Source organism: Dipodomys spectabilis, unplaced genomic scaffold (assembly GCF_019054845.1).
Source record: "Dipodomys spectabilis isolate Male_0828 unplaced genomic scaffold, ASM1905484v1 ptg000069l, whole genome shotgun sequence".
NCBI classification, from domain to species: domain Eukaryota; kingdom Metazoa; phylum Chordata; class Mammalia; order Rodentia; family Heteromyidae; genus Dipodomys; species Dipodomys spectabilis.
The window spans coordinates 26,781,229-26,794,939 of NW_024870746.1; the positions used below are offsets into that span (position 1 = coordinate 26,781,229).

The window sequence follows — 13,711 nt, forward strand, 5'->3', positions numbered from 1 at the left end:
TTGAACCCAGGGCTTCATGCATGCTAGGCAGGTACTCTACCAATAAGCCACCTTCCCAGCACTGGGGCCCACCTCTTAACGAGGGCTAACACTGTCAGGACCTTCTGCTCAGTGGTCTGGACGAGACACTGGTCAGAAATCCAGAGCCTAGTGTGGCTGTGCCCGGCTGTGTGAGTGTCTTCTCTCATCCCTGGCTCTATAATATCTCCTAGTAGAAAAACAGCTAGTAGTTTACTCAGCCTTTTATGGGATTTATGAACTAGTAAGTGGGACTTTAGCCTCCTCACTTCTTGATGGGATTGTAAAATAAGCTTTGTTTTGTTAGGGAGAATAGGTTCAGAGAAATGTGCAATACACCGGTGGTCTTGGCAAACAACAAATGCATCTAGGTCTCCTTAAACAGGGCAAGGGCTGGCAGAGAATCAGGGCAAGCCCAGAAGAGAAGCAAACACATCCCACAGTTGGGTAAAGGCAGGAAGGTTCCAGAAATTACGAATTAAATGGGCCTAGAAAAGAAACAAATTCATTGACTAGGTCCTAAGTCATGTCTGGTCTTCAGATTTTTGGAGGCAACACCCTGAGACATGCATAGCCCTCACAGAAGCTGGGCTGGGCTGGGCTGGGGGTCAGCACACCCTGGAGGGGTCTGAAAAGGACCAGCAGCTCCTGAAAGCCAAGCAGGCAAACTCCAGCCAGAGAATGTCTGGAGTGGCCCAGTCATTGTTCCCAAAGGTATGGCCTGCTAGTTGAAAAATCTCAAATCAAGGAGAACAGAGGGCGTTCATTCCCTTCTCTAGTTTCCTGTAACGTCTCTACCAAGACAGGCCTGAGACCTGCCTTGCTGTGCTAGGGGGTGCTTGTGAGTACCACGCCAGCAGTGAAGAGGGCAGTCGTGGCTACTGGGAGGACCCACAATATGACACTGGCCAAGAAGGAAAAAAGGTGTGGCACTGCCAATACCATGAGAAAACAGCTGGCTACCAGAAGGCCGATAACCACTCCCTCATAGGTCTGCCAGCCAATATAACTCTGAAGAAATGGTATGTTGTTCTCTGGAAGAGACCAGGATTCACAAGTTTCTTTGTTTTTTTTTTAAATAAAAGGACTGACTTAAGAGAAAGCACCTGAAACCTAGGGTGGTTTGTGCTTTCATGAGTTCTTGGCTACAGAGTACGGTGTCATTACGGGAGGAAAACTCCCTGGCAAGAAGCATCTATAACACGCAAGGGTGTGTGGAGCAACAAGCAGAGCAGAGGCCAGCCTGGGTTCTAAGAGCGCCCCCCACTCTGGGGAAGGCTCAGGGCCTCAGGGAACTCCGTCACTCCTCCATCTGGCCTGCAGGGAATGAGGGTGGCTCGAAATGTTTTCCTAGTAATCTAAGTTTCAGGTCCTGAGAAAGAGGCAGCAATCCCTTCTTCCTCCATGCCCAAGATGGACCAAAAGAATCACTTAGCCAAGGCCTTGTTGACTTCCTTTCCTAGAACGAAGAAAATTATTATAGTGGAAGAAATAGAGCTGTTCGTTCTCGCTCAGCATTCCGTGAGAACCAAGCTTGCAGTGAATGCCCCCTAATAATTCAAAGTCCCAAGGGAGAAGTAGCTTCTCTTGAAAAAAATGGGTGACTACAGAAGAGAGATTGCACACTCTCGTAGGGTCTTGTCAGAGGTGACAGGGCTTCTATTCTGGAACTGGGATCTTGAATTACAGCTGCTGCTTTAAGAGCATGGCCATCGATAAGGAAATTGCATTTTCAGAAAGAAGCTAGCAGAGGTAGTATATGTTAAGAGAACAGACCACTATCCACACTGAGCATCACCAGCAATCTCAAATGAGGCTTTAAGTGACCTGTACACTCAAGATGAACCAAGGGATAAAACTATAAGAAGCAAATACTATCATTGAGAACTAATGGCTTAATTGTGTTGGAATTATGGAGCGCTCTGTCTATATTGGGGCATGATATTCTCAAAGGCTGTTTTTGTCTGCAGGACAAAGATACATTAGACACAAATAGTTTGTCATGAGGACTGGGGGCATGGCTCAAGTGGTAGAGCACTTGTCTCATGAAGCTGAGTTCAACCTGCCAACACTCTCCGGTTATGAGAACTGTCCAACTTTCAGATAATAAATACATACCCACCCAAACCACCAGAGGTTACTTGACCATGGGTGGAATATATGGTAGCAGGGGCAGTCCCTGTGGAACAACCGAAAGCCAGGCCAAATGACCTCTGGGCCTTGTCTCTCTAAAATTCCGCGACTCTCATCATGGGTTGGAAGTACCACATCTCTTTAAACCTCTATTTAGCAGTCATTTGTCCTGTTGGCTTCCAAGAAAGCAAATGACTCTTCCCTAAATCCCATCATCAGAAACAATCAAGCTTACCGTCATTCTCACAGCACAGCTATAGTGCTGCAGTGACCACAGACACACTGCTTTCACCACCTATGTCTTTCTACGCTGCTTCCACTCCCCAGGCCAGCTTCCAACAATTTGCCTTCCCATTCCTCAGGCCTTCTTGCAATGACTTCATTCCTCATTAATAGGTGTTAGAGCAGTCAGGAGCATGAAGAAGGGAGACGAAGCAGCCTAGAGTTTTCAGAGGCTAGATTTTCTAATACAGAAAATCATTTTGCTGGGGAAGACAAATGGGAGATGTGAACAATGGTTCTAGCTTTTCAGGGAAAAGGTCTAGCTTTTCAGGGAAAAGGGGTTATGATGCTGTCACCAAGTTACCAGGATGATGATAGTGATGGTTTTCTGGTCTCCAGAGTAATGATGTACTATAATGTTCAAAGACGACTGTCAGGTATTCTGTTCCAGCTTTTATACCATCAGTGGAGGAGGCAAGAGGAAGGGAGAATAAAACAGAAAGTACAGGAATAAGTGAGGTCAGGGCTATCTGAGCTTTGGAGAAAGGGAGGAGTAAGGGTTAAAACTAGTCAGGGATGTTGGTTATGGATAGAAAAATCTAAAAATAAGTCAGTTTCTGAAGTGAAGCATAATAAAGAACCTTGAGGCAGTCATGGCCACCTAAGACCCTAGGAAATACAGCTGCAGAGGCAATTCTGCAGTTCCTTCCACATCCTCCCCTTTCTCTTGGCATCCTACGCAGGGTCCTGGACTGGCTACCATAAGACTCACCTACACCAGAGGGCACTGTAAAGGTCAGCGTAAAGACTGTGGGTACAAAGCCTTATGTGTTTGGACCAAATCCAACGTAGATAAAGCAGCAGTGCGGCAAAAAGTTGGGGTCCACAGCTGAGCTCGGTTTACTCCACAAGGCCTTCTCCAGAAGGCTTGAAGGATCACAATCATGCTTCAATTAAAACTGTCATAAAATCTGGGGTGGGGGGCGTGGAGGGCATGGAAAATCAGGAGTGCAGAGAAAAATGTACAGTGCAGAGGTGACTGAAGAGTTAAAAAAGAAAAGTCCTTCCACCCAAACGTTCACTTCTTTTGGCTGGAAAGCCATGGCTGGAAAAGAGGGTGTGAGGCTGCAAATGCTCTCCCTCTCCTCCAAAGCCTGGAGCCTAATCTATTTGGACAGTTTGCTGATGACTCTGATGAGGGCACCATTTTCATCTTTCAGCCTCTGGTTGTCAGATTTCAGTTCTGTTAACACCTGTGGTGAGAGAGAGAAAGGCATGTTAGAGCCTGGCATGACCACCTCTCCTGACGGGGCAGGTGAGCGGGGCCTCCTGAGGCAGCATGGGTGATGAAGTGTCACCACCTTTCTCTCAGGACAAAATTCCCTTGAACCTTACTGACTAAACTGGTAACGCTGACATTTAGAGGAGCCACAACCCTTCATCTTTTGAGCCAGTACACACATAGTAGTAATACAATATTTCTTTCTATGTTCCATGCTGCACATTCTTCTATTCTATCGAGCCAGGAGTTGTTTCAGATTGTTCCTACCCCTTGAATGCGCCGCTAGCCTACAGAAACTGAGATGACTGCCAAAGTTGTCTGGTGAGGACATGGGGAAGGAATTCAGAGCGGAGGTCACTGTTTTATACTCATGAATAACAAAATGCAAGCTGAGGGGCAGAACTTGATTTAAGAATCCTCCTCCTGAAGCCTTCAGTGAACAGAATCCATCCAAATTCTCATCCATCATTTTACACACACACAAATCTACGTTCAAATTAAAACCCAGTGAACTGCTGGCAGCTCATTCCAATAATCTCTGAAGACTGAGATCTGAGAATCAACACCAAGATGCTTATTAATCAGCAAAACTTAGAATTGGAGGTGTGGCTCAAGTGGTAGAGCACCAACGGTGAGAAAAAGCCCAGAGAGGCGCTAGGAAGGTGGCTTAGTGGTAGGGTGCTTACTTACCTACTATGCATCAAACCCTAGGTTCGATTCCTTAGTACCACATAAACAGAAAAAGCTGGAAGTGGTGCTGTGGCTCAAGTGGTAAGAGTACTAGCAAAGAGAAGCTCAGGGACAGTGCCCCGGCCCTAAGTTCAAGCCCCAGGACTCGCAAAAAAAAGAGGAAAAACCTAGGTGAAAGTGTGAGGTCCTGAGTGTGTGTGTGTGTGTATGCACAGTTATAGAGCTGCAAGACAAAGGAAATACTAGGTATATATTTAATTTCCCCTTTGTTACCTAGAGATACAAGAGGCTGGGCACCAGTGACTCACACCTGTAATCCTAGCTACTCAGGAGGTTGAGATCCAGGATTGCAGTTCAAGTCTAGGCAGAAAAGTCTGTAATGATCTATCTTCAATTAACCAGCAAAAAAGCAGGACTGGAAGCACGGCTCACATGGTAGAGAACCAGCCTAGCAAGTTTGAGGCCCTGAGTTTAAGACCTAGTTACTCCTTAACTCCTTCCCCCCCACCCCCACTACACTACAAAAGGGCCTTATAAGCCCTCTAAAGTTTTAGGGAATAGTGTGACAATTCCAGGAAATAGATATTTATGGAAGGAGGGGCCGGAGTTCTGCCACCTTGGAACAGGACACATTATGTTGTCCAACTTGTGGGACAGAAAAAGCAAGCTTCGGCTTAGAGATCCCAGTCTTCATTATGTGATCGGGTAGTCGGCAAGTATGTTATACATCTGCAATGGGCTGCTGATAAGGACCCGGTAGGATTTAGGTTAGAGGTTAAGTATATCTTCACTATGAAGGCTCCAGAAATCTTTATCTTCATCTACTCAGTGCAGCTGTCCTCTTACTGACTGGTTACCCACACCTACAAGACCCCTGTGGCAGGCAAGACCCTCAGTCATTAGGAAGCCTGTTTAGTTTTAGCTTTTGGCTCTACTATTTGACCACTTAGAGGCTCTAACTGTTCTTTAAGGACTATTACCTTTGTTTCCTCAGTCTTGCAAGCACGATGCAGATTAATCAAATGTGTGTGTGCAGTTATGCATGACAGATGCATAGAGAATTTGCATTAAGGGGAACAAAGGGAAAACACTATGAGTATAACAATGCAGGAGACACTCACTAGTCTCAGGAACCCAAACAGCTGCCATCCATATTTCCATAAACTGAGCCAAGTCTTCCATAACTAGGTCAAGGCACCCAGCTACTTTAGTGGCAAAGCTGTGTCCAATTCCAAAGATCTGTCCTTTATCATAGATGGTGTAAGGTCTGCCCTGGGCTATGCGGGCCTTGTACAGATACCTCCCTAACTCTTGCATAAGTTTCCACCCAGTATCTGTGTTACCTAGGTAACTGGCACATCTGGAAGTCGTCTCCCCACCACCCCACCCCATCCAGTGTGGCCACACCTTTCCCCCACCCGGCCAAACCTCTTCCTGTCCATGGCCTAGATAAGTCCTGGCCTGGGAGTGGGTGGCCTCTTTTGGCCATGCCTCTCCATGCACAGTGGGGCGGAGGTGGGGGAGGAGTGGGGGGCAGCAGTTCAGTAAATAAACTTATTTTCCTGCCTGCATACCACATGATGTTCTCTTCTCTTCACCGGCTACCTAATGAACCTACCTATTTAGTATAACTTACAGATGGGAGTGAAGATAGAAAACCAAAGACAGAAACGGTTACAACTTGGGAACAAATTCTAGTACTGTCATTGTTACAACAGGATCCACATTGCTGTAGGCAAACCATTCGACTTCTCTACATCTTTATTTTTGTAGCTACGAACAAATAATAACCCGGCTCTACTTTCTCATGAGGTAGGGACTCTGGGAGGCTGATAAGAGGTAACATATGTGGCAATGTGCTGATGTTCATAATGTGCTTTGTGATACTGAGGATTCCTGTTACCACTCTTGAGTTTTCCCATGAATGTGGGAGGGTAGGCAAGTAATTTACTAAGATTCAATCCTGAAAATATCAAGTTTTAGATTTTGACCCTGCCTCTCCTCCCTCCAAATCAATCAAGGCTACTCTGGCTGTCTTCTCTTTTATGCCTGTATTCCTGAAGCCTTGCTCTTTAGAACTGGGTGCTCAGAAAGTCATTTCAATAAAATTTTTTAGAAACAATCATTCCATGGTGGCCTCATAGAGTCTTACTTTCCCTTCTTTAGTCCTAATCCTGGGGCCTGTAGCCTGGATGGAGACCCTGAAAACTGGATCTTGGTAACAGGATTCCATGGGCAGGAGGAAGCTATATATGGCCATGGATCACATTTCACTGCTTAGCAGCTCATCAAATAAAAACTGAGCTGCATTTTTTAAACGTACAAACAATTTGTTGAGCTCTATTGATTTATTTCCACATTAAAAACTCAATTCCTTGGGGGGAGAAAGATGGGCAAGGCAACTTTACAGCTGCAACATGCTACAATTGACATCTTAAGGGAGTGCCCAAAAGTGCAACAGTGGAATGTAGAAATCAAGTGGGGGAGGGGACAAACTTCACCCTCTAAGGAGAGGGTGAATCAGCATTGTTACCTGGAATTCACTTGAAGTTAGAGAGATTAAAAAAGGACATGTGTGACAACACTGGAATGTAAGCAGCTTAACAAGGTTTTATCGTTTAAAACCTCAGCTGCTTCTAGATCCCTAGCATACCACAGTTGGGACAAATAAAACCAAGTACCTGTTTTCTCAAGTGTTACTTCTTAAACATGAGGATTGTTAGGGATGAAGGGGACATGGATGCTGGTGCTTTAGAGTGCCAGGGCGAGGCTAGCTGTGGGTGAGAGCGTCTCAGATGAGGCTTGCTTAAGCTGTCTTGTCTTCCCAAATTCATGGGAAGTGGGGAAGGAATCATCCCGTCTACTCTGTTGGTAAGTGACTTGCACTACACATATACAATTTCTCCAGGGGGGTTACTGTTATTTATTTTTGTTGGTCATGGGGCTTGAACTCTGGGCCTGAGTGCTGTCCCTGAGGTCTTCAGCTCAAGGCTAGCACTTACCACAGCACCACTTCCACGCTAGGTTACATCCTGGGCCACTTCTGGTCACGCTGCCCATCTGACCACAGGAGGGTCCCAGGCCATGAGTTCACATCCAGACTCAATGTGGCCACACTTTTCCCCCACCTGGTGATAAGAGTTTCACAGCCTTTCCTGCCTGGGCTGGCTTTGAACTGCAATCCTAAGATCTCAGCCTCCTGAGGTGCTAGGATTACAGGCGTGAGCCACCAGTGCCCGGCTTTATTATTTTTCAAAAGCCCATGAGGGCAAAATTTCTTGATCCTACTGTCAGTTTGGTTTGGTTATCTTTTCCTGTTGTCAGGGGTTAGCAAATTTTTGTTGTGCAGGGTCAGACGGCAAATCTTTCAGAGTCTACAGGCCATACCATCTCCATTGCAACAACTCAGTTCTACTGCTGTAGCATGGAAGCAGCCACTGATACATGACAATACAAAAACAAAAGAGCATGGCTCATTTTCCGTAACATTTTATTTATGGACACTGAAATTTAAATTCCATATAATTTTCACGAGTCATGAAATATTTTTCTATTTATTTATCTCTGATTACTGGTAAGCTCACAGGCCAAAGGAGTTTGCTATCTTTGCTGTAGAAAGTCTTACACCAGGCAATGACATTCCTTACAACTGAATGTTCTTGGAAGCTAGCCTTTCTGAGGATTGAAGTGCTGAGAAGGCAGAATGCTGTCCCTCATCCCTCAGCTGTAATGCTGGCATACATTGAACTTGCTCAATATACCCTTCCCAAATTGTTTAGGTTGTGCGGTGCCAAGTATGTGGACAGTTCTATCACAGATGACACTGAATTTTGGTTCCTTTGTTTGTTCTTTGAGTGACCTTGGACAAATTTTTGAATCTATGACTCCATTAAAGAAAAAAAACAGGCCAAGCGTTGGCAGCTTATGTCTGTAATCCTAGCTATTTAGGAGGCTGGGATCCAGGTTCAGAAACAGCCTGGGCTGGAAAGTCAGTGAGACTCATCTCCAGAAACCACAAGAAAACCTCAAGTGGAGCTATGGGTAAAGTGCTAGCCTTGAGCAAAAGGGCTGAGGGGCAGTGCTCAGGCCTTGACTTCAAGCCCCATTACAATAAACAAACAAACAAACAAATAAATAAACAAACCAACAAATAAATAGCTGTAGAAAACACACACACATACACACACACAGATTCTGGTTCTGAGGAATCAATAAGAAAAAAGATACAAAGCACTCAGCACAGGCCTTAATACATGATAATTATTAATTTTGCCCTTTTGTTTTGGTTTATTTTTTGGTTGGTCGTGGGGCTTGAACTCTGGGCCTGGGTACTGTCCCTGAACTCTTCAGCTCAAGGTTAGTGGTCTAGCGCTTGAGTCACAGAGCCACTTCCTGTTTTCTGGTGGTTAATTGGACTTTCCTGCCCAGGGTGGCTTTGAACTGTGATCCTCAGATCTCAGCCTCCTGAGTAGCTAGGATTACAGGTGTGAGCCACCAGCGCCTGGCTAATTTTGCCCTTTATCCCATACTGCTACTACATCAATGAAGAAGGAGATTAAAAATAATAGACATCTTTGAGGAATATGCGTGTATATGTGTTTGTGTGTGTGCATGTGTGCACGCGTGCGCACAAGCGTGTGCACACGTGAGTGAACCCCCAGCCTCAAGCAGGCAAAGCACACAATCTAACCACTACGCTAGCTGTGGGTGAGAGGATCTGGGAATGAGTCTTTACTGAGCTGTCCCAGTTCTTTTCCAGCAATCTTTGGAATTGGTGGTATTAAAGGCTAATGTTAAAGCATGGACTCTGGACCAAATGCTGGCTGCTCTCAGGCCATAGTAGCACTTCCCTTTCAATTTTCTAACTGTGATAGCATCTGCAACAGGATATTAGCTCAGCCCTATGGTAATTTGGGTGCTTCAGTTCTAGTGGATATTAGTTGCCAGATACTGACCCTGAAGGCAAAAACAAATAGGCAGAAAAAAAACAGGCCCTGGTCAGGACTAATTAGATTGTTACCGAAAATTAAAAACTCATTTCAGGGCAGTAGTGACCCCATCACACTATCTTGGGACAGGAAAACAAGCTGCCTATGAGCTTGCCTTTCACATCCATAGCCAGGGGAAGGCTCCAGCTTGCCAAACACATTTTTTGGTGTTAAGTTGAAAATAAATTCTTGCTCTCTGTTCCACTGCCTGCCATCTCCCTTGCAAAACCAGTCCCACTAGGGAAGGACTTGCTGTTGGAGGGTCTCGTGTTTCTAGGCTAGGTTTTGCCTCACAGTCCACACACTTGGAGTGGGAAGGGACACATCTCTAGGAATAGGAAATTTGTGACAGATGAGACAAATGCCTCTGAAGGAGGTGGGGAGGATAGAAAATTATTGCAGGAAGAGGCAATTCTGCTCCACTGGTGAGATGGAGGATGTTTTGGCTGGTAGCGAAGCTGAGCCATAGTTCTAGTCTTTTCTTCCCAGCAATATTGTTACATGGATATGTGTATGTGTGTGTGTGTGTGTTTTACATGTGGATCTCAATCCTAGTTGTAAAAATGGAAGCTCTGGAGAAAAAAATGATGCCAGAGTCACAACCCAAAGCACATATTCCTTGGGATAGGCCTAGGCACAGATAAGTTGACAGTTCCTCTCCAGGTGGTTCTAATGTGCAGCTGAGGGTCCTTGTCCTTGTTTTCTCAGCTCTATCTATAATATGGAGTCCACAATCATCCCCAGTTGCTGATGACCAGAGAAAACTTGCTGATTGAGAAAGCTCTATCTCAATTTGCCAAGCCTCTGTGTGTGTGTGTGTGTGTGTGTGTTTAGCTGAGTGAGCAAGTCCATATTAAGTCCCTAAGGAAAGAGACAGTCAGGTGGTGATCTTACCAAACATACTGCTGGCCCAGATGAGTCTCTCTTCAGGCTTCCCTTAACCCTAGGCAGCTATGTCCCATTCTATGGTCTTAGTCCTGGCTCTTTTTATCTCCAGATGACCAGACTTTAAAGGCACCTGCACATGAGGCTCTGATGGAGGACATGAGCACAGGGCTTCTGGAACCAAGAACAAGAGTAAACCTGCCTGGAGTAATAGAGGAGGGAAGTGAGGTGTAGAGGAAAGGCAAGAACTAGAGCTCCTGGGTGTCCGAAGACTCGATGGATTCCGAGAGTCTGGCCACCACACGGGTCAGGGCCCTGTTCTCAGCCTGTAGTTGCTCGTTCATCTGCTTCAAGGTTTGAATCTGTTTTAGCTGGTGGAGATTCTGCGGAGAGTGAGACATGGAGGGGACAGACACACAAGACATAGACAAGACAGACCAGAGAAGAAAAAAGTAGGACAAAGAAACCATGTGACTTTTTGTTTTTGTTTTAGTTTGCATGCAAAGAAGGAAATGAGAAAGGCAGGAGTAATGAGAGCAAATTATGTACAGGGTGGTGGTGGAGAAAAGCCCAGGGAGGGGAGAGTTGTGGTTGTGATTCTTGGCCCAGGTCTAAGTGTGCTGAAGGTCAGCTGTATGAACATAACCACCAGGCTCTTAAAAATCACATCTGGATTGCTTATAAGAACGACAGTCCACCAAGTGGCTTGGGGCCTTCTGAACCAAATTCACATGGTTGAACCACAGCTTCAGTGACCCTATTTAATTGTCACTGATGATAGCTCAGGATTCAGTGTGGTCCAAATTCAGCTGGTATTCCCTTCCCCCTGTCTTCTCACCCATACTTGACCTCCTCCCCCACTTATTTTCTTTCTGAATTCTTCTCTTTATTAATTTCATTAAAAAAATTAAAGCAAGGAAAACAAGAGGGGAATATTTAAGTACTCTCTGCATATGGCATGTACTGTTTAGAATGAAGTGCATACCAAAATTATAACTGTCAGCTCTCTGAATGGGTCCTCTAACCGGCTTTGTAGGAAGCTTCATTAAGCCTCCTAGATCTTCTCAGCAGTGCATAGAACTTGTTTAGAATCCCCCAACTGCTAGCCTGCCTCTGACCTGATATATATGATTATATGCATCACTAAGTTCACAGCTAGCTGTGTTCTCTCTGTCCCAGTTCATGTTAATGCTGGAGGATGCTTAAAGATGCTCACAAGCAGACCCATATTCTGGAAATTGGAACTGCACAATAATACAGAAATCATAAACATCCAATGATAATGGAGTTGGCCAGATCAATGCACTAGTCCAGCCCCTACAGTCTGTCATGTGGCAAATGAATAGAATAACCAGCCCATGGATAGTCTTACTAATACCCTAAAGGGTCCATAAGGGACTCAGAGACTTCAGTATGCCCATAGACCTGCATACTCTGATACATGTCCTTCCTAAATCATCATTTGCACTGACCTTGAAACTAAAACTATGAGCTCTTCTGGAGGAGGGAAATGATTTTGTTATGCAAATAGGCTTTTGTGATGAGGACCAACAAGCCTGTGGTTATTATGATGACAAAAGGCTTCCAGGTAGCAGAGAAAAGTTTCTTATACTCACACAATGAGATGGATAGAAATAAAGGTTAGTATAGTAATAGTTAAGGTATGAAGCAGCAAGGAAATGAAAGGTAGAATGAGGGAAAAAACAGTGAAAAGGAAAAACAAGCAGAGACAAACTGCTGAATAGCTCTCTGCCCAAAGAGGGAGAATGTCCACTTTGGAACAAAGACAGGGAAGCCAAACAGTTTATGTAGTCTCTGAGGGTAGAAACAGTTGGCCATCTTCTTTGCCCACTGTTAAGTATCTTGGTCATGGAAGGGACAGAGGAGGGAGATCATAGTGCAGCATAAGGAAGAGTTTAAAGAAATGAGCAGGATTTAAACTTAATTACCAATGGAAAGCCCCTAGTTCTCATCCTTCATTGGTGTTGACATTGGACCAAAGCTGTCAACATAATCATTGTCATTATATGAAGTGATCTTTGTCTCCAAGGAATATTACAGCCATGAACTGTGAAAGTAAGTTAGTCTAACATGTGAGCACAAGCAGACCCAGGTGGAGTAATTTGGAGGTTATCAGCATGAAGGAGAAAGGCAGGAAACAATCTAGTGGGATGTTCCATAGGCACAGAAAGAAGTTAAAAGAGAAGCAGGTCACAGAGCAGGTCGGGCAAGCACAGAACTTAAGGGCAAGCTTGGCTAGTGGCATTTTTAGAGTAAGCAAAGTAGAAATCTCAGCACCAATCTAAAAGGAGACTGGCTTCTAGGCTTCTCTCATGCAAGGACCTGGGAAAGGCAGAGAAAAGGTCTGGCAAGGAGGCCAAGGCTAAATGGAGGATGCAGTAGTAACCAGGTTTGGTATGGGCACATTTAAGATCAAGTGCAGGCTCAGCATAGCTCACACTCACATGCACACTTGTCAGAACTGGCATATAATTCTACTCCAATCCAGGACCTGGGTGGAGTTTCTCCTGAGGAGAATTTGTAAATACTTACTTACCTTTCCAGTTAAAGGTAAAAAAGGCACAACTCATTTCTCAACCACAGGGCTCCACATACTTCTGGGAGAGCCTATTCCATGATTCCATATTTCACCTAGCCTTTGTGTTTTGTTTGTTAGAGTCAGAAAAACAGGTATTGGAGTCACTCTCTGTCTTTGGGCATCTACTGTGGTTTGAAGGGATCACCAGAGGTCAATTCTATAAATGCTGCTCTGGGGAGGGGGCTGAACATCTGTATAACGTGGATATGTACAAGCACACAGACTATCTGCCACCAAACCCAAATTTGACAAGATTGTTACATGCACTGTTGGTGAGCTACCTGGTACATAAAGATTTTGGCCACTAATCAAAATATCCTGGTTGAAGAATTCTGATATAAAAAAGCATTTCTTCAGCTTCTTTAGAGCCAGTCACAGCAATTTGGTGACATTTATATCTGTGTTGTAAAGTTTCTGCCTTCAAAGAACATGCATGCTGGATTTATGTTTATGACTGGAAGGCTCTGGTGCTCCTCCCCCTCTCCAGTCCCCTAGGGGGAGCTGGATGATTTGCAAATCTAATATATTAGGCTCTGATTTGAGCAAATTATGTTTAGGGGCTTTAGAGCCTGCAGGCATTTCTTTTCTACTTGGCTCTGTAATTGGTAATGGAGAATAATGGCAACTGGATGAATGTGGATTTTTTGAATGAGTGGATTTTTTTTTTAAAAACTAAAAATCAAAACAGCTTACCTACTGATTTGGGAACCAAACAGTCACGATCTGGCTCTACTTGAAAATTTAAACAATTGATTTTAGTTTCGGATCAAAAAGAACAAACACTTTAATGCATTAGAATTTCTACTGAGAAAAGAACTCATGACTTAGTTTAGGCAATCACAGCTTGACAGGATAAGGAGAGAAACATTTAAGTATCTCAGTTCATAGGATTGA

General features: G+C 44.6%; 1 protein-coding gene across 5 annotated transcripts in view; it reads right to left on the reverse strand.

Moving 5' to 3' along the window:
- The window catches only part of Ppp1r12b (protein phosphatase 1 regulatory subunit 12B), a 204,202-nt gene continuing 190,491 nt past the window's right edge, over positions 1 to 13,711 (reverse strand). For all 5 annotated transcript variants that reach the window (XM_042681368.1, XM_042681367.1, XM_042681366.1 and 2 more), the window contains one exon: positions 1 to 3,626. In XM_042681368.1, coding sequence (XP_042537302.1) covers positions 3,540 to 3,626 — 87 coding nt within the window. In that variant the 3' untranslated portion in view covers positions 1 to 3,539. The remainder of the gene's footprint in view (positions 3,627 to 13,711) is intronic.